The sequence below is a fragment of the Cibotium barometz genome, chromosome 49, assembly GCF_041138505.1.
Source record: "Cibotium barometz isolate CiBa-2024 chromosome 49, ASM4113850v1, whole genome shotgun sequence".
Classification (NCBI taxonomy): Eukaryota; Viridiplantae; Streptophyta; class Polypodiopsida; order Cyatheales; family Cibotiaceae; genus Cibotium; species Cibotium barometz.
Window position 1 is genome coordinate 25,758,252 of NC_141094.1, and position 21,268 is coordinate 25,779,519.

General features: G+C 45.0%; 1 protein-coding gene across 1 annotated transcript; it reads left to right on the forward strand.

Annotated features, from left to right (window-relative positions):
* The first annotated feature begins 957 nt into the window (after positions 1-957).
* LOC147610432 (sm-like protein LSM8) lies at positions 958-20,111 on the forward strand. Its single transcript, XM_086786425.1, has 5 exons — positions 958-1,085; positions 1,195-1,235; positions 1,328-1,402; positions 19,341-19,393; positions 19,478-20,111. Exons 1-5 carry the CDS (start codon positions 1,052-1,054, stop codon positions 19,566-19,568), a joined length of 294 nt encoding a protein of 97 aa, XP_086642551.1. The 5' UTR covers positions 958-1,051; the 3' UTR covers positions 19,569-20,111.
* Positions 20,112-21,268: the final 1,157 nt, after the last annotated feature.

Genomic DNA, 21,268 nt, shown 5'->3' on the forward strand with positions numbered 1-21,268 from the left:
ACCATCCTCTGCTGTTTCAGTCACACTGCCATGTCTAGAGGAGTCGCCTATCTAGCCCCTTGATGGTCATTTTTCTGTCCACACTGGCGCCACCATTTCTTGATAGATATGTTGCCTTTGCTACAGTCTCATGCCTTTAAGTCACCATTGCTAAAGTAAGACTGCTGCCCAACTTGATCAAGAAGGTCGAGACCCAGATCTGATTTTCTACTACCTCTTCACACCGACTTCACAGCCACCTAGAGCCATGATATCACTCCATTCTACATCTGTTATGGTCGAAAAGTTTAAGGGGGAAGGCATTCCCACCTGGCAAACCAAGATGCAGCTGCTCCTTATGAAAGAAGGAGTATGGGACATAATTGACGACAATGAAGCAGATGCTACTACGACAATGAAGCAGATGCTACTACGATCTTCAGCAACCCAAAGTGTGGAAGCAACACAATGCCCGGCGGATTCCTTAATTCATCATGTGGATTTCAAATCGACAGTCAAGGACGTAATGACCTATTGTGACGAGTTGCATATTGCATCTAGCATGTTGCTAGGACATAGTGATGGTCACCAAAGGTGTTATATGTTAAAGCATGATAGGACGATATAGCTCTCTCAAGACCTTGTTTGCTGTTGGGGACGAAAGGGTGTCCTTCACATAAAGGAAAAAAACTTGGAAGTCTATACTAGAGTGTAGAGCACTTTACACACAATTCCATTATGTATGCATAATAGAAGGTAATGGCCTGTAGGGTGCACAATAGACTTGAAGTGTTTCTCAGATCGAGTCTTAGAACGAGCGTGCTTGCTTCTGACCCCGACTCGAAAAACAAAACAAAAATAGACTTGAAGTCTTTGCCTTGCCCATTCTGACCAAGAATTAACCAAGAATTATTTTATTCTCTATATTCTTTTGGAGGTGATGGCCAAGGCCCAAAATTCCCTTCTTTTACAAAGGCATACATTCTTATGCAATAAAACCACATTAATGAAGGTTTAGTTACGGTGAGAATTTCAGAGAACTGTGTGCGGTGCTCCAACAGGAACAATCGTGATGGCTACAACCAGCCTGGAACCGCTTGTCGATCGTGCGCTCTCTCTCTCTTTCTCTCTCTCTCTCTCACACACACACACACACACGCAGCGTACTTTCTACACACAACTAAGGTACTAACGACTGTATCGGCTATTTTACAGAGACCATCTCCGTCATCACAAACGATGGTCGCAACATCGTGGTGCGTGTGTGTGCGCGTTTTACCCTAGTTTAAGAAAGAGAGGATGGCATGTTAGACACGATGCTCACACGTGTGTTGTGTGTGTTCTTCAGGGCATACTTAAGGGCTTTGACCAGGCCACCAACCTCATATTGGATGAGTCACACGAGCGAGTGTATTCCACCAAGGTAAAGTTGATGCTTTTATCCTCGTTCAAAATAGTCCTCTGTGTCATGCATCTTTTTGTTTTCAATGTGTAGATCCTTGTGTAGTCACACGGTGGTACCCTGCCTGGAAGCGGCTTGGTCTCCCAGGAGCCACAGCTTGTGGCCACCGTAGCAATGGGGTTTGAACTGGGGGCCTCCTGCTATCATCGTTGCGCTTCGTGCACGTTGGCCTCTGTGCCATGCATCTTGCCATGTATGCAAACATAAAATGACCTTTTTTTTTTCCCCAACTTGCCTTTGGCCCAATATCCTCCCATAGTTACCAATTTTTCACCGTCCGTAGGTGGCTGCCCATAGGCGCTTATTTATCCACCCGTAGGCGATGCTGCCGAGAAAGCACAAAAGGGGGTTTTGAACCCAGGACCTCTTGGTCCTAGGCAAACACCTTCGCCACTTGAGCTATCACCTCATTGGCCATAAAATGATCTTTTAGGTCCATAAGATTTTAATTTTTATGCAGAGAAGCATAGGGCTTAGAATATTGGAAATGCGAGCTGAGCTATGTGGAATGAAGACTTTTAAACACTAGTCAAGCAGCATGTCTAAGCTAATTGAATATTTGGCAAGCTAGTGATAGGATAGTATGTGCCACACATGGGAGATAGTGATAAAGATAGTATGTGGGGCTGGCACATGTGCCACACTATGTGAGATAGTGATAAAGAAGACTCTTAAACACTAGTTAAGCATGTCTAAGCTAATTGCGTATTTGGCAAGCTAGTGATAGGATATTATGTGCCACACATGTGAGATAGTGATAAGAGATAGTGCACATCATGTACATCTTTCATCCCCCTTAGCTTTGCAGGAAACCTAACCCTAACCTTAATCTACTAACATGATATCAGGGCATAGTTTTTTTCAAGGGTTTATTCTTCTATCTACCCGTTGTCAACATCATTCACCTTAGAGGTCTATAGGGGACTTATTTTATGGTTTTTAGCTCCCTCACGTAGCAACGCTGAGTGACCTTTTTTGCCTTTGCTGCACTAATCCTCACAAAGCTTCCTTCGGGAGTACGATGTGGTTTTGCGGGCTTTGAGGTGCTAGGTCACAAGAAGTCAATTGGATTTTGATGACCTCAGCTTCCTTCTCTTGGAAGAACAGTCTGTCCTTGTTTCACAAGGGAAGATCAAGGTGTCCTTAATGGTCAGGATCGAGTACTTGCCTCAGTACAAAAGAAAGGTCGGAGCCGGTGCTACTCTCGTGGGACGAAAAGACATTTGTCTAAGGAGTGCGTGTCCAAGAACAAGGGCAAGGGCAAGTCTTCATCCCCGAAGAAGGGCAAAGACATGACTAAAGACATGACTCAAGATAGTGATATAGATACTTCTAGTGACTCATCTAGGCCTCCCAGGAGCAGGATGGTGTTCTTCTCTAGTTATACAAATAGTTTCCTCCCATGTGCTTCTAGCCAGAGGAGGCTTGGGGGCAGGAGAAGGGGCTATTAGTAGCTCCATTTTCTAGTGCATGGTTACCGTGAGTCGGAGTTCCAACCAATCAAAATTTTGGCAGGACAAGGTCAACTTTGGGAGCTATGGACTAGATGTATTTTAGGTTCATTGCTTGGTGTAGCAGAGACTATGGAAAGGATGTGTTCCGAGTTCATTGTTTGAGATTTTGGGACGTGATGTGTTTCCAGTCCACTGTTGATGGATTATGGGCGTGGTTTGTCCGACAATGCATCATTCTATATACTTGGAATTCACTGCACACTGGTGTGGGAATTCGAAGCCAAGGAGATTTCTTTGCTGTTCAGGGTGGCATTTTGTTTCGAGGAGTTAATTTGGTAGGTGCTCTTTTCGAGGTGTATCCTGTACTGTGCAATACTGGAGTGTCCATGGTTGGATCTTCATTAGCTTATCTTCTTTAGACTTTTGCACACACTGAGCTGCAGAGGGTGTGTGTGTTAGAATATTGTGCATCTCAGTGTTTTGGGAACTGGGCCTTTATTGGGGTTTATGTATTTTCTCTTGATTTATGCAAGTCATGGGCAGTCGGCCTGCCCCATATGTAGTCGGCTAGTACATGGTCTCCCTATATAAAGGGCCTCCCTCATCACTTTTGTTATATCCAATCCCAAGCACATTGTAATGCCTATTTGCTGACTATCACCATTGTAAGCCTCTTGCTATTCAATAAAGTGATCTTGTCAACAATTGCTCTCTCTCTCTCTCTCTCTCTCTCTCTCTCTCTCTCTCTCTCTCTCTCTCTCTCTATGCTTCCCTATGCATACTCCAACAATATGCGGTTATTTTTTGGGACTTTTTCAAATATTGACACAAAATGGTAAAATTGATGCCTTCTACATCAACTAGTGTCACCTCCATGGATACCAGAGGCGGCGGTACTACCTTGAGGCATTCTGGCAACAGTGGAACTCAACATCAAAGACACTTGGCTTCGCTGACTATCCTCTGGCCATTGCTCCAGGTGACGGTGCATTGGAAGCTGAAAAAGTGATATCACTGGCATCGACGAGGGGGGGATTCATCTTGATTTCCCCGGAATTTGTAATTTTTGTGTTGTGTGTGTGAGTTAAGGTTATCTGCCCCGGATGTCTCCCGAAATGTGAAAAATAATCTTGTGTGTGTTTTTTCTACCTAAATGTTTGTGCCTCCTTGTGTTATAAAAGGCTATGTAATTTCTTGGTTAGCCTTGTTTTGAGTCGGGGCTCCATTCGCAAACTTAGCTGTGATTTGTTGTATCACGTCCATTGTGATCTTTTGCATCATGTGAGTCTAAATCACCATAAGTATGAAGGCTATTCCTCATAACTCCACTCTCACTTCGAAGGGAGGTTTGCTGGGTATTTGAAAGTCTCATGTATGTGTGCATGTACCTCCGTTTATGTACCCGTATATGTGTTTGTGTGTGTGAATAGTCCCTAAATGGGTGTGAACACTCACTTATGTGTGGCCTCAAGCTTTGCTAGATCCATCTGCACTCCTTCCTTAGATACTATATATCCAAGGTAATGTATGTCTAAGAAAAACTCACTCTTCTTGATGAACAAGTTGTGCTCCTGCACCTCCTGAAATACCTTAGCTAAATGCTTTCTATGTTCCTCTTTGGTCTTTGAAAACACATGAAAGTGCTTGCATTCTTCCAATGTGGTCTAAAGATCCGATCCATCATGGGGTTGAAGGTAGTCGGAGCATTTGTGAGTTCAAAAGGCATCACCAAATACTCATACAATCCAAAAGTGGTATGGAAGGCAGTCTTGTGAATATCTTGTGGTTGGATCTGATGATAGCCACTCTTCAAGTCAATCCGCCTAAAGTATGCCGTGCCTTCTAGCCGATCCAATATATCATCAACCCTCGGTATAGGAAACTGATTCTTGATTGTAATCTTGTTCAAGGCTCTGTAATCCACGCACGTGCAGAATGAGCCATCCTTCTTCTGCACTTGAAGCACTGGAGAACAAAAGAGTGAAGAACTAGAACATATCAACCCCTTTGATAGCAAGTCTTGTACTTGTGTCATAATCTCGTCTTGTTGTACTGCACTCACACGGTAAGGAGGTTGATTCGGGGGTGAACTCCTTGGAATCAACTCTACCACATGATCTTTTGGTCACTCAGGAGGCAACTCTCTTGGAATAATATCTATGAAGCAATCCTTGTATTTCTCTAGAAACTGTAGTCTCTCCCTCTCAAGAGTTCAAATCTTTCACTGAGTCTTCACTCTTATCCTTTACAAAGATCATATACGCAAAGATGGAAGACTTTATTGCTTTGGAAATAGATACATGGGATACAAGAGGGATGGTATCTCCCTTCTTCTTTGCTACAATAGTGATATCCTTATTCTTATGCTTAAAAGAAATAGTCCTCTCGGGAATATGGATAATAGCACTCTTTCGACGGAACCATGGCATCCCCAAGATGACATATGAGGGCTTCAAAGGTGAAATATAGAAATCCTCGTAGTCCACATAACCCTAGACATGAATCCTCAACTTATCAATGATAGGCATTACTGTCACTACATCACCATGAAACACTTGTTCCGCATGCAGTGCCGGTCCCATCTCCTCGGGTTTGGTACCCAATTGTTCCGCAAGCCCTATGGAAATGAAATTATCTGTGGCTCCCTTGTCAAACAACACTAGAGCATTCTTGTCCCGCACTTTTTCTGGAAATGGCATTTTGTCCAGCCCTAAAAAGGGGGTTTATTTGGATTATTCTAGGTTTATTAGATTTTTTCCATCTTTTTGTGTCTTGTTACTTGCCGACAGTCTTTGGCTTGGCCGACTAGCAGTCCGCTTGACTATATATAGCATTACCTCTTCATTCATTCTCTCATACCACTTCATAGACATATCCGGTACCACCACATCATTTATCTGCTGCTGTCGGCGCCTACCCTACATCAGCACATCTTCTTCGTTGATAGCATATCAGCAACGTTTTTCCTTTAGCAGCATACCTTGGGACAACATCCCATTCTCTGCTACATATCATCAGCGTTTTATCTTCAGCTCATGGGACAGCAGCCCTCTTTGCTACACTTCAGCACATCAGTGTTTTATCTCCAGTTTACACTTCGGGACAGCAGCCCACTCTCTACTACACAGTACAACACCTCAGCGTTTTATCATCAGTACATATCTTGGGACATCAGCCCTCTGCTACAGCACTCCATTGTATTTCTCCTACTGTTTACCACGGTTCAGCAGCCCTCTCTGCACACCATCTCACCTCATTGGGATGGCAGCCCTCTCTGCTCCTCACCATCACTCAGGTATTGCAGCACCCTTGTCACCAGAGCTTGCACCACCACTCTGGACGACAGCCCTCACTGCTCTTCACCACCCCTCAGGTATTGTAGCACCCTTGTCACCAGAGCTTGCACCACTCGGGACGGAAGCCCTCTCTGCTCTTCAGCACCACTAAGGTACCGCAACACCCTTGTCACCAGAGTTTGCATCTCTTCCGCTGCTCACTACCACCTCGGAGTGCCTCTGCATCCACCGATGCGAGCCTTCGACACCGACCACCTCACGGAGTGTCTTTGCCTCACATTGACGCGAGCCTGCGTCACCGACCGTGCTTCAGCTCTGACATCCTCTTTGCTTCTGCACTGGTCTACTACTTCACATTAGAGGGCTCTTGTACGTATGTTCACTCACCATTATATATAGACTCACTCACCTATTTCATGTTGTGTTGTTTTGCTCTGATCTCTCGTACATCTGGTCCTTTCGTCCTTTTGCCCTCACATGGTATTAGAGCTATCATGAGCAAAGGGATTGAAGACCTCGAGAGCACACGGCATGCCTCGTCTACCTGCACTCCTGGAGGACCAATTTTTCTCAACAGAAGTTGATTTTCCAAACTCTGATCTGGACCACACAGGGAATGGAACTTCTTACTCAGAGGAGAGCCCCGTTCAAGATCTTACCTTAGGAGACAATCAACCCATCTACATCAACTCACCTTCACTACCATTGCCATCATGATCGCCCTCTCTGACTTTATAAGACTTTGTTTCCAGAGGGGGATACATTCCTTTTGCCAGTGTGTCAGTGCGGGACCCTGACATCCTCCATCTTCTCTCATGGTCCCCTTTTTGGCCTAAGAGGGGGTGTCCAAAATGGCATTTTGTCCGGTCCTAAAAAGGGGATTTATTTGGATTATTCTAGGTTTATTAGTTTTTTTCCATCTTTTTGTATCTTGTTGCTAGCCGACAGCCTCTGGCCCCATTGCATAGTAGCAACCAGAACGGGAACGGGAACGGAACGAAAGCCCCATCAGGGGAATGGGAATGGGCCACAGGGGGGAACGGGAATGAGGGGGAATGGTAAGGGGGAACGAGAGAGAAAGAGAGGGAAAAGTACGTAGCCTTGCTGCCTAGCCTTGGAAAGTAGGAGTCAATGTCGAAAGAGACTCGAGAGGAGGCCACTCGTGACTCAAAGCTGTCAAGCAGGCACGCCTCACGGGCCTAGGAAGTATGCGGGCAGGCGACAATAGGGTACGTCTTTCAAGGATATCCACAAGCGGCTCGCGACAACAGGTACACTTTCTCTCTTTTTTTTTTCTTGGCCAAACATAAAAAACGTTCCCCAAAGGGGGAACGGCAGCCAGACGTTCCATGTAACCGTTTCCCCACGTTCCCCCACATTCCCTTGGCCGTTCCCATGCCAAATCGTTCCCCCGTGCACAATCCACCCGGTTTAGGCATCTCAGCCTTGGGGGAATGCGTTCCACCGTTTCCAAGGGGTGGAAACGGCGTTCCTCTGCTACTATGCCCCATTGCCATAGGACTACGGGAGGCCAAGTTGCAATCAGGAATGAATTTCTTGCAAGATATGCATGGTATTGTAAAAGTTGCAAGGGAAAGCGTAAAGAGTGCTGAGGATCGCACTCAGTATTACACTAGTGACTAACCAACGAGACGGACCCCAAGAGTTTTACATGAGGGCATGTGGGTGTATCTTAAAGTCCCAAAGGACTCTAAGACAATGAGGAATGGCAAGCATTACAAGTTATCTTCTCGATGTTGTGGTCCTTGATCACAGAGAAGGTTAGTGATGTGGCTTACTGGGTAGCACTATCTCCTGGAATCAAGATTCACGGTGTGTTTCACAGTAGTTGTTTGAAAGAACATTTGGGTGAAGGTGATGAGATTGTGCCAGTGGAGGAATCTCGAGGACATAACTAGGTATATTTCACATGAGTAGGACTGATGTGCTAGAGTGGTTGTACATATTTATAGAACTGGTTGGATTGGCCATACAATACTCGGGTTCTAGATTGATATACTAGATGGTCTTGGCATACCATCTATTTAAAGTACTTGATCAAATGGAAAGGAGGGCTTGAGGTTGAGGCTACATGGGAGTCAGTGCGTAGTCTGAAGAGTCACTTCCCCAGAGTCATTGCTGAGGATATCAATGATTCTTAAGGGGGAAAGTATGTTACATCCCAAGGCTAACTAGGGTTAAGACCTTTAGGTTAGGTTAACCATAGCCTAGGCGTAAGGCATCTTACGTGAGGGTAAGTAGCTTTTATGAGACACATGCTATATTTGGCTTCTAGTTTATAGGAGGCCTATATAAGTGACTTCACGAGTCAATTTGAGGGAGAGCTTCTCAGACCTGGACTCAAGGCCTTGAGACTACTCCGTGCTTACATCCGATGGGTGTGTATTGGTGGTATGGGACACTAGGGAATTTGCACGTGGAGCCATGTCTCTGATGCTACTATCCCCTTGTGCTCGAGGGTGAGCTTGAATGGCTCTATGGTACGACGGTGAGCTAGATGCTTGGGTCTATGTGCGTTTTCCATTTTTGTTTATACTTAATTGCAGAGTTTGTTAGCGGATTCACATGCAAAATATTTCACTAGTTGGGCATTTTCTATGCTTCTAGACCTATGGACGGGCTCCATAGTGTAGACATGACACCTCGTGGTGGCAGGGGACTTACGTCTACGTTGAGGGTCATGTGAACTGGCACCTCATTGTAAGGGCATGGTGTGTACACGAAGGGCCAGTAGGCTGCATATGAGAGGCCGAGGATTTTGGTCCGCGTCCATATCCAGATTACGATATTCCGGTTGGCCTAGGGACATAATGTCTACGCCAGGAATGACCGCTTGGTATAAGCTAAATGAAAGGGTGTCCAATACATTCTTATGCATGGCATACTTGCATGCTTGGAATTGTTTTCGCATGAAATGTTTTATTGCATGCAAGATCTGTGTGTCTAGTTTATGGGTTGGGGACATCCTTTCGTGAACCGTGCACGTGAATCTGTATTGTAGAGTGAGTTTGGACACAAGTTGGATGGCGGCCGGCCAAACTCTCATAAATCAAGCACTCTTTGAGTGTGGACAGCTTATTGGGCACCCTCTCCACTTATGGGAGAGGTGTGCCCCTTGCTGAGGTGGCCCAATGGCCACCCATTATTTGTATGGAAAGGCTTATCCTCTCCCTTCCTTCCAAGGAAATGGGCGCCTTTTTCATGAGGAGGTGAAGGAAGACAATTTCCAACATAACCAGTCCATACACATACCTTTTGGCATGGTTTCTTGCTTCTCCAACTCTTGGATCAGTCGGCAAATGAGTGCGACATTGCTATCCAGTCCTTGGGAATTAAAAGCTAATTTCTTCTCTCAAATTTCAGCAAATTCAGCGGTAAGAGCTTCAAGTTCTATTTACCTACTCTACATCTGCGTCGCATGCTTGACAATTAAGGTCTTCTATGACTCGGCCAAGCATACACATGCTTGTGTATGGGTGCCAGTGGAGCATAGCTGCTTGTGGCAAGACACTGGGGATTGGTTTTCATTGCAATGGATGTCATTGGAAATTTGGCATGTGATGCCCATGAAACTTATATCTTGAGGAATACAATCATATTACAAGGGGGGTTGGCCCTGTTCAGCATTGCAGTGTCATTTAAATTTCTGCATTGCTATCTCATTTGGTTTTGTGCTATTTCATCTTGTTTAATAGTATTAATAGTTTAAGTGTGTGTCAAGATTGTGCTCAACCCTTTTTGAGGTAATTACAAAATACGTGGCATTGTCTAGGCAAACGAAACAATGTCACACAAATAAAATAACTGTCGGACACACATATGAATGCATTATGCATATGTAAACTTGGAGAATCACCCATCTGCTTTCTTGTACTTCGAGGAATTCCACCTGCCTCTCAATACCCGTGTGCACATTGTCGGAATCGTCACTAGCACCATGTGTACACGTGTACATGGCCGGAATTCACATTGGTACTGTGGTTATTGCGTTGAGTCCTCATAGGTCTTGATGACCATTGTGGCTCTATCCAAAACCTCTTCAGGCATCTGCACTGAAGCACAAGTTATCAATGCTCTTTGGGCATTTGCATTGAAGTCCAAAAACTCCGAGAAATTAGGGATTTGTGATAGATTGCGTAAGGACATTGAAGCAACAATTTGAGGAGGCGGCTTCTTCAGATTCAAAGGATGAGTGTGAAGGATATGCATGTGTGCACGTCTTAGCTTTTTTCATTTCTCAGGTCGAGCATACACAAGGGTGTTGAATTGCACGAGGACACAAGCTTGAACAAAGGAAGTTTCTAAAGGAGAGTTTACATAGTTGTTGTTTGCAATAGGTGGAGAATCTTTGGCTTCAATGGTGATTGCTTTGGTTTTGCGGCGCGTATAAGAGGACTCTTCTCGTTTTTCGATTGCATTGGGTGAAGTATCTCAATTCCTAAAGTCATGGAGGCACCATAGATGGGCATGCTACCAGATGTGTTGTCATATCAAGTGGATGTACCAGTTGGTATGTTTGCATCAGAGGGTGCTTCAACAAGTCCCCCCATTTACTGAGCTTACGGATGTAATGACGCGAATGGAATTTTCCTAGATTTTAGGAGTCTATTCCTTTGTATTCCACCTTATTAGAAATCTATGTGAGCACCATCTAGAACATGTTTCAATGCTAGATCGCTCCCAAATGCTCGGGAGCTCACCGTACATGTTTTTCACTTGACACTTTAGCTCCAATGTCTATTTATGTGTCCAAGAAACCATCTTGGGCACGTAGACCAAGCTTTAGGCACTCTTCTCTACTAGATAATCCCCCATTTCCCAAGCTTGTACATTAATGCATATTCGGGCGTCCAAAATCCACCAAACTCCTTTTCACGGAAATGTCCAAGCTTGTGACATCATGTAGCTCCGAGTGGGTAGGGATTTTGCAAATCACTTGACCCTTAATGCGATTAAACACTTAATTTTGTCACAACCTTAAGCATATGCCACTTAATTCCACAAAATTGTAAAAGAGAGATGTGTACATCTAACACCACATAGAGGCCAGAGTGGGTCGACCCCCCCCCCCCCCCCCCGCCCCCCCTTAGTACTTTTTTACCTAAGGTAAAAAAACATCATGTATAAGCTTTGAGGGCCTTACACTTCCCACGAGAGATGCCAGATTATCCATATGCAACCATCATTAGACCATACACATGGGCTATCATCAAAAGAAGCCCCAAAATTCCATGAACGTGTGTTAACCATCTCTTCCCATGTGGGTAATGATCTTCCCCAACACCACGGGTCTTCAAGATGCCATATGTGATAGAAAAACTCAGGTGAAGCAAATAATACTTCCATATATACCATAAATCCAAAAGATCGATGAAATACAAACTCAGGCAGCAATAAAACCGGTGTAGAAGAGTCAAGATAGCTTTAGACACCATGAACAAGTCAGGCAGCAAGACCACGGGCAACCAGCAGGTCGGGGCAGCACCAATAGAGCTAGTACAAGAGGTAAACAATGTTGGGGTAAAGGCGTTATGCCCACCCTTATAGTGTGTACAAGCCCATAAGTTATAGTACATAGTACACTTAGTACTTTTAATGTACTAAGTGCACTATGTGTACTAGTGCAATATACATGTGTGGTAGGGGAGTCACACACTCACACTTGGTGAGTTGACTTATCCCCACAACTCTCTCTCTCTCTCTCTCCCTTGTTCTCTCTGTGTATGTCTCCCACACATGAATTAACCTAACCCTGCTTCTTCTTTCTCCCACACAACTGGTATCAGAGCAAGTCACTCCTGGAGCTACCCATTTCAGTTGTGCGCCTTCAAGCTGCTGGCTGCACTTCCGTTCAGACTGTGGGAGAAAGAAGAAGCTTGTATGCAAGCTGAAAAAGAGTCTTTATGGGCTCAAACAGGCACCAAGGGAATGGTATCATAAATTTGATACATTCATGAAATCACAGAAATTCAGGAGAAGTGACATAGATCACTGCTTGTACACCAAAAAAGCTTTGGATGGCAGTCTATTGATCCTCATCTTGTATGTTGATGATATGTTGATTGCCGGGAAATCTCGTAAGGAGATGGATGCCTTGAAGCAGAGGCTGCATCAAACCTTTGATATGAAGGATTTGGGTGATGCAAATCACATTTTGGGTATGCGGATACTTCGGGACAGAAATCAGCATGTGTTGTATTTGTCTCAGAAGGAATGCATTGGCAAAGTCTTGCAGAGGTTCAATATGGACGGGGGGAAGAAGACTAGTACTCCTTTGCCTCCATATGTGAAACTCAGTGCTATGGACAGCCCACAGTCAGATAGAGACAGGGCTGATATGGCCAAGATTCCGTATGCTTCAGCTTGTGGCAGTCTCATGTATGCCATGGTTGCTACTAGGCCGGACATTGCATTTGCAGTGGGAGTGGTTTCTAGATACATGGCCAACCCTGGCAAGAAGCATTGGGAAGCAGTGAAAGGTGTCATGAGATACCTGAAGGGCACACAGGATATGTGCATTTGCTTTGGCAAACAGGATGCATTAGTGCATGGTTACACGGATTCGGATTATGCCGGTCATCCAGATAACCGGAAGTCTACTACCGGTTATGTGTTTACATTCACAGGAGGTGCTGTGTCATGGATATCCAGGATGCAGAAGTGCACTGCCTTATCTACTACAGAGGCTGAGTATATTGCAGCCACAGAGGCTTGCAAGGAGGCATTATGGCTATCTCGGTTAGTGGTTGATTTGGGATATACAGGGGATGTTCCATTGTTGCATTGTGATAGTCAGAGTGCCATCCAGTTGGCAAAGAACCCTGTCTTTCATGCAAAGACGAAGCATGTGGATGTGAAGTATCACTTCATCAGAGAGGTGATAGAGAACAAGCAAATTCAGCTTGTTAAGATTCATACGGATGACAACCCGGCTGATCTGTTGACAAAGAGTTTGCCTCCGGAGCGGTTTGCTCATTGCAGACACTTGATGGGCATTGGATGAGGCCAGTTTCAGCCTTGATATGGCCTTGTATATTATCATGTACATGCTGATTTTTTCTTTTCCTTCATTTAAGGGCACTTTGCCTTTAAGTGGGAGGTTGTTGGGGTAAAGGCGTTATGCCCACCCTTATAGTGTGTACAAGCCCATAAGTTATAGTACATAGTACACTTAGTACTTTTAATGTACTAAGTGCACTATGTGTACTAGTGCAATATACATGTGTGATAGGGGAGTCACACACTCACACTTGGTGAGTTGACTTATCCCCACAACTCTCTCTCTCTCTCTCTCCCTTGTTCTCTCTGTGTATGTCTCCCACACATGAATTAACCTAACCCTGCTTCTTCTTTCTCCCACACAAACAATTGGAATAGTAGATAGAGAAAGTGGAACTGTAGGTATAGAATCTGGAACAGTAGGTACATGGAATGGTACAACTCGTACATAGGTTGGTACATCAAGTACAATGGTTGTACAATAGGTACAATGGTTGGTACAGCAAGTACAGTGGCAAATACACTTGATATAATAAGAATACTGTCATAGAAAAGCTAGAGGTAGATTATCCTTTTGCGGGGGAAAGTGAAGTAGTGTAGAGACTCCATAGTGTTGTAGACAAGAATGCAAGCAACCAACATTGTAGACACTAGTTTGCAGCAACAAAGTTTGAGAGAGGGCTCCAATTTATAGATTTGGGGCTCTCATGAGCTAAAATGGCAAGAAAAAGCTATAATGACAAGTGGAGCGCTGAGGTGACAAGTGTGAGGCCACTTATCTCACTTTGATCCATTGTCTTGCCACATGTTCCAATTTAAGAAATGGTCCCCCGAAGAAGGTTAAGTTGAGACAAGCCAATGTAACATCACAAATACCTAAAACATGGGCACAAAAGCCAATCTCAAAAGTAAATTCTTCATTCAAAGTTGTAATTGCAAAGTAGAATTCGATCCTCAAAAGTCTTTATTGTGCCAAGTAAAATGCAATAATCCTCTCTACTTCTGGAATCAATATGCCTTGTGTCATCGTGGGAAAACAATGAACTATACATTTGATTCTACCCAAAAGTTTCGATGACTCTACTAGCTACACTCAAGCTAGACAATACTGAGTGACAAGCTAAGTCGGGCCTTAGTAGGCTGTTGCACACAACCAAGTTCTTTCTTGGACTAGTGTCCTAGTACGAAGCCATACGCTTGTCTTGTCCTAGATGCACAATGGTCAACTGGTCCAAGGGTCCTACTCTTGGTTCTATCACACACACGTGATCTCCCCAAGAGTGGTCCATGAATCGGACCACTTTGATCCTAGGATCCGGAAATTGTACTACTTGATCCTAATCTTAACATAGATCTGTCGGAATACGCAGTTGATATGAGACAAACTGCTGAGAGCACAACGTAGCAAGACACCAACATGAAGATGAGCAAATGCAAGAGAACCACCAGCCTGAAAAACGCTAAACTGTGTGTGGAAGAGCAAACGCAAAAGAGAGAGTGAAGCTGTATGAACTTTGCGCTATATACAAGATCCGGTACAATACCCAATACAACAAATAAGTGTGGGGGGCAGGCCACCTATATATATGGCCCTGGGTTGTTGGTCGGCCAGCCCAAAACAGGCCGACAGTAGCCCTGAATGCTCACGACCAGATCACATCAGTCGGCCAGCACTAAAAACAGTCGACAACAAAACATCTAGTCGGCCAACAGATCACAGCTCCCCACGACCCAAAAAAATGGAAAAAAAACATGAAAAGTGGGGAAAAGTGGAGGAACAGTGAGCAAAGTTCCTGGGTAGGTACACCCACAACAAAGGTCCTTTGGGAGATAATGTACAAACAAGAGATGACTGCTAACACCCCCTCTCAGCTCCTAGATGTGGAACCAACCCCAGTGCGCTAGAGTGCTACCGGAGCATCGCCTGAGGTAGAGCCTTTGTGAAGAGGTCTGCCGCATTGTCGTCCGTCGAACAAAACTCTAGCAAGATGTCATCAGTAAAAAACTGCTCACGAACAAAGTGACTCTGAATGACCGACGGTTGTCACCATTTGGTCCATCTCCATTTTTGGAGCCACTTCTATGGGACTGTCACTCCATAGAGCGGCTAGATTTGTGCCATGTTCACATGGGGCCAGGCCAGTGTCCCATGTGAAAGGGCCAATTTTATGGTGTCACATGGATGGGAGCCAGATCATTGCCACCCGTGTGCGACCAGTGCTGCGTCACATGGATAGGAACTAGTTTCGTGTCACCCGTGTGATTTGCTTCGTGCTGTATGGACGGGAGCCCCCGTGTATGTCCAGGATGGTGTCTTATCTATGGGACTGTCACTCCATAGGAAGATCAGGACATATTTATTTATATTTGTCGCGCCAGTTTTGTGCCCGACAGGAACCTCTTGTACAAGTTTCATGAAAGGGAGATTTTGTCCACTATTTTTGCACATGCATTTATGCCTGCATGCATAAATTTGTTTTTGCATGACTTGTTTGCGTGTGTCTGCTTGTTATGCCGTGCCAGTACACTGGATGGGGACGTCCCCAGTGTACCTAGGAATGCTGTTTGCTGACTTGGTGGCGTGACGTGTGAACAGGTGGTAAGTATTGTCATTTTGCCCCTTTTAAAATGTTAAAATCCATAAGCTATGGTTAACTTTAATGTTTATAAGCTAATGTGTTCACACACATTTAAAAGAAGGGCTGGACATTTCCGTGCCCATAGTATTAAATTGGATCTAAGGTTTATAACCTTTGATAAGGCTTTTGCATGGAACATTATTGAAAATTCCCCATGTGGTAGGTTGGTGGCTTCTTTCTCTCCATTGCCTGCAGCCTATTCTATCCATCGCCTGTACCCGCCTGAAGCTGCCCACGCCTCCTTGCTATTGGCTGTACTTGGTTGCTGTACCTGCCTGTACCTACCCTGTACCTACCTGCTGTACACGCCTGGCAGCCCTGCAGTACCTGCCACACAGTCCTGCTGGCTGTCCATGCCTGTACCAGCCCTGTTGTACCCGCTTGAAGCTGCCCACGTGTTCCTGCTGCCTTCCCTAGAGTACTTGCTGTACTTGTTGGCTGCCTTGGTGTACTTGCTGTACCAGCTGGCTGCCATGGAGTACTTGCTGTACTTGCTAGCTGCCCTGGTGTACTTGTCATGTGCACAGTGTGTATCTACCGTGTGCTACACGCACGCAAGACTAGCTTCGAGGTTTGGGGAAGCTTGGAGCTAGGTAGGTTGATTGGCGAGCTGAGTTAGGGATAGACTAACGGGCGGGCACCCAAGTATGGACAGGCGGGCGCCCAAGTGTGGATGCCCGATGACCGGCCAAGAGCCTATAAAAGGGTGGCCAAGGTTAGTCATTAGTCATATAGAGTCTCACGAGATTTGTGAGAGCTTTATGGTCTGGAGCCTGAATCTAGTGCAGACGTGCAATTGCTTTACGTAGCCGAGGCCGGCAGCAATCTCGAGGCCTGCGAGGGTAGCTTCGTGGCGGTATGGGGCATCGCGAGGTAGAGATTGGTCGGTACGTCAACCTAGTTAGCTCAACTCGTGGCTCGGTGGGGACAGCCAAGATTGTGGGCTTGCCCACGGTTGTCATGGTTGGGTGGTGAGTCAAGCCTGCACCCCCTTCTTGTTTATTTGTTTGTTAGCAAGTTTCGAGTCTCGAACCAGGAGCGTTCTACGAGGAGATCCGGTGGGGTTTTGACAGTGGTATCAGAGTGTGCCTCGTGAACGAGCAAGTCGGTAGGTAGAGATTGGTCTGTATGTCAACCTAGTTAGCTCAGCTTGTGGCTCGGTGGGGATAGCCAAGATTGTGGGCTTGCCCACGGCTGTCATGGTTGGGTGGTGAGTCAGGTCTGCATCCCCTTCTTGTTTATTTGTTTGTTGGCAGGTTTCGAGTCTTGAACTAGGAGCATTCTACGAGGAGATTCGATGGGGTTTTGACAGTACTTGCTGTACCTGTTGGTTGCCCTGGTGTACCTGCTGGTTGCCCTTGTGTACTTGCATAGTACGTGGTTGGTTGGACCTGCACACGTGTGAAGTACCTAATGTGCTTGATTGTACTTGCTACAAATTGTATCGGTTGTATCTAGATTGTACTCACCGTACCAGGTGCTCTCATATTCTTTTTCTCATTTGAATAAATCTGAAAGTTGCTAATTTAAATTCAAAAAATGCTTTAAGTTGTGTAGTGCAAGAGCATGGCATGTATATGCTGACCATGTTTGGGAAATTCTTCCTGGTGTGGCTAGTATATTTCCCTGTGTGGTGTTGTTAACCGCGCTCTTAGAGTTTCTGAGAGCCAGTGAAGGTTAGACTCACCAGGGAATTTGGGAGCAAAGCTCATTGGGGAGAACCAGGCCATGCTCCCTCCGCGGTGTACCCGTGGCCTACGTTAGTACGGACGTGCCTGTTGGTGCAGGAAGACCAGTGAAAGGCACATGTCCACCTAGTGAAGGTGGGAATGAGCCTGTGATTTGGGGCTACCCCGTCCAACACCTCTTCATCGACTTGAACGAGTTCTATTTGGTTGTTTTTACTCCCTTGTGGAGAAATTTGGCCTGTCAGGCCCCTGACACCTGTACAAATATAAATACTCCAAGAAATACAAAAAGTATTGAGGGGGGGGCCGGCCCTTTCCGGCCCCAGTGCCGGTGTCATTTGTATTTTCAGTATTTGTGTTGCTGATGTTGTTTCCATTGTTTAATTACTGTTAAATTAAGTGTTCTAAATTCATAACCTTCCAGATGCCATAGTTGGTCCCGTCCAAGTGTCGATCCACCGGGAACGTGGGGAGAGTAGGGATCTTCATGTGCTTCTCAGCCATCTCAAGCAAGTTTGCCATCTCCGGGGGGTTACTTTGGTCTTGTGAAAGGAGGGTGGGTGGGGAAAAAAAATGAAGAAGAGGCTGCAACTAATATGCAAGGTGTCTGTCCAACGGTGATGGCCGCCTTCTACCCAATCTCCAAGCCCCGAATAGCCCAAGAGATCTCCAATCAGCACCAAAAAACCAGCAGTCCCACAAGCTCTTCAAATCTCCCGCAAGCTCCAAGGTCTTCAAGAAACAGTCCCGCAAGCTCTTCAAAGTCTCCAACCTTCAAGCCACCTGGGGCTCTGATACTATGTCGGAATACGCAGCGGATATGAGCAAAAATGCTGAGAGCACAACGTAGCAAGACACCAACATGAAGATGAGCAAACGCAAGAGAACCACCAGCCTGAAAAACACTGAACTGTGTCTGGAAGAGCAAACGTAGAAGAGAGAGTGAAGCTGTATGAACTATGCACTATATACAAGATCCGGTATATAGAGGCCGGAATGGGCCGACTCCCCCCTTCGAGTATTTTATTACCCAAGGAGCTCTTTACCAAATGTAAGGGCCTATCAAGTAAATAACAGAGATTAAAAAAATGCTTGAACTGATTCACATGCACGCACAGATGTGTAAACTTCTGTTAACCATGTTACTTTTGTGAGCATAAGCTCTCTGTACAAGCCTGCCAACTCTACCAGTGCAGACTGAGAATGAAAATAAAGCTAAAGAACCTCCCAGCTAACAACACAAATCTGTGTGAACCTCTTTTAACAGATAAACCGTGTCTGCAACTGAAGAGGATTGATCTGCTGCTGATTTCCTGCTGATTTGGCGCACTCATGTGCTGGACCAGCATAGGCTGAAGCCAACAACAACGATAACGAAGAATGGGGTGGGGTAAATTAGCCCATGTTTTGCACGTTGGCTGGATATGGGCTGGCTAGGCTGAGGTTTAATGCTTTTACTTTGACCAGCCTTTTTTCACACCAGGTGTACTTGATGCTGTTGGGCTTGCCCACTCTGTCTAGCCTGCCTGCTGCCTGGTGGCCTGCCCATACTGTGTAATGGGGATGTGGGTCTGCAGGGTACCCTCCAATTCTTTGGTCCTTGGGCCAGCTGGTCTCAAATGGAGTCTGCTTACCCGTGTCCAAGAAGCTGGAATCCCTAGTCTAAACACTGCTGGAGCAACACGTGTCTAGTGTTTTCTTTGTTTAATTTGTTGAAAAGCGTCTTGCTACATTAAATTTTAAGACCTTTGGGATGTTTGATTTCTACTCGGATGCTTCATAGCTTGTTTGTTGGTTTTCAGGTTGGTGTTGAACAGTTAGTCCTAGGGCTTTACATTATACGAGGGGACAACATGTAAGATGCCTTATCTGCTCTTACAATTCAAAATTGTGATTTTCTGTAGGACTGTTGTTGATCTTTCAATTGTCATGTTTCTAGTGCCGTCGTAGGGGAGCTGGATGATGAGCTAGATGCAAATCTTGACATGGACTCTGTGCGAGCACATCCTCTTAAGCCTGTGCAACATTAGGTGGTCTGATGGAGGTGGACCTTAACAGTGTCAGCACCTTACAGAATGCTAGGCCCTTCCATCACTTTTGGTTTCCTGGTTATCTTTTGGATCTTCTAGTGGACATACCCGATCAGCCTTTTGGTCCTTCAAAAACATTATGGTCCAAGCGTACTTGATGCAAGGTCTCCAGGGTGCTGATTTCATGATGGTGAATTTGTCCCACAAGAAGTCCTTGAACCTTACACGGGTTTGAGGATTTTATAAAGCGGGGATGATTAAGCTACTACAAAGACTGATCCATGCTGCTTGGCTATCAATGGCATTTTGAGGTTTTCACTTTGTCTTCATGATATGGTTCAGTGTGGCTAGATGGAGTGTATCAGCAAGTTTGATATAGCTCTTTCAAATAGTAAGTTGTCTTCTTGTGAAGACTAGTAATTATGTGTCTATTTGCAGCTTTAAAGGAAGTATCGATGGGCTGTCTGCATCTCCACAATTCCTGGTGCAATTTGGGCTGTTGGGTAGCTCTCACTAAGAAAGTTGGCACTCTCTTCAATCAAATCTTGTATCGGTCCTTGGCTCTTCTATGTGTTAGTTTACAACTGAAGAATGTGGGAATAGGTTTTGTATCAAATATTGCAGTAGGGTGTATGATGCTGAAGAGTTCATGCATAGGTCAATCCATTGAGGAGGGCCTTTATCACACGCAGAAGCCTTGTACACACGACTAGAATGTGCATTTATTGTGGTATGTTAATTGAAGAGAAGCGAGGGGGGAGAGAGCGCACCAATTACAACATGCAACCCACCGAAGGCCCCCCACCTTGCGGTGTATTTGCTTTATTATGAAGCGAAATATGTACAATGCCGATCTCGTCCTTGACCTGAATATATCCTTCTTGTTGAGTTGAGAACATGAGCCTATACCCAGGCTGAACAGTAGGCTAGAACTTGCTGCTAGTACAGGTCCTTTCCGCAGCAACTGTCTATTGAGGGAGGGATTTGGAATACCTTGTTTTGCCAGGTTTGATGTGATACGCTTGCCTGTGTCCATCTACCTTGAATAAGAATATTGATGTCATGCTGGATGCTCCTGTTGATGTTGAGGACTTGTCCCTTAGCTAGGAATTAGGGGATGAATGAGGGAAGAGGCATGACCTTGTTACAGAGCAATTGCTGCCCCCTTTTTCGCTGTTGGCTTGGTTGGCATGTTGTATGGCCCACTATTGCACCTGCTGCCCGACTGCTCCAGATAGTGTTCATAGATAACACTATGAACACTTTCTTGTGAACAAATTATAAAACATACTATGCTACAATTTTAAAGGTCTACTAAGGAACCTTATAGATTTCCCTTTCCCCATGCCCGGACTATTTCAAGTTTTTAAAGCCAAAATTTAACTAGAATGTCTTAAATTTTCCAAACATTTCAAAATTGAGAAAATAAAAGATACACTTGGCAGTGGAAATATTCCAGGTTTTTTGTATGTAGTTTCTATTGTACTGAGCACTGGTTTCATGTAGCGGAAAATAAAAGATACACTTGGCAGTGGAAATATTCCAGGTTTTTTGTATGTAGTTTCTATTGTACTGAGCACTGGTTTCATGTAGTGGGATTTGAAAGTGTTTTACCTGCCTTACTAACGAATCGATTGGAAATAGTGTAACTACCTTCAACAAATCAAGCAAGAGGGGATACCAGCAAGAGGGGAATATTA

What these genes read in the sequence shown, in the direction of transcription:
- LOC147610432 (XM_086786425.1), top strand. Translation starts at nt 1,052, where the DNA reads ATGGCTACAACCAGCCTGGAACCGCTTGTCGATC. An exon ending in CCTGGAACCGCTTGTCGATC is followed by an intron (nt 1,086 to 1,194) that starts GTGCGCTCTCTC and finishes GCTATTTTACAG; the next exon opens with AGACCATCTCCGTCATCACA. An exon ending in ATTATACGAGGGGACAACAT is followed by an intron (nt 19,394 to 19,477) that starts GTAAGATGCCTT and finishes TCATGTTTCTAG; the next exon opens with TGCCGTCGTAGGGGAGCTGG.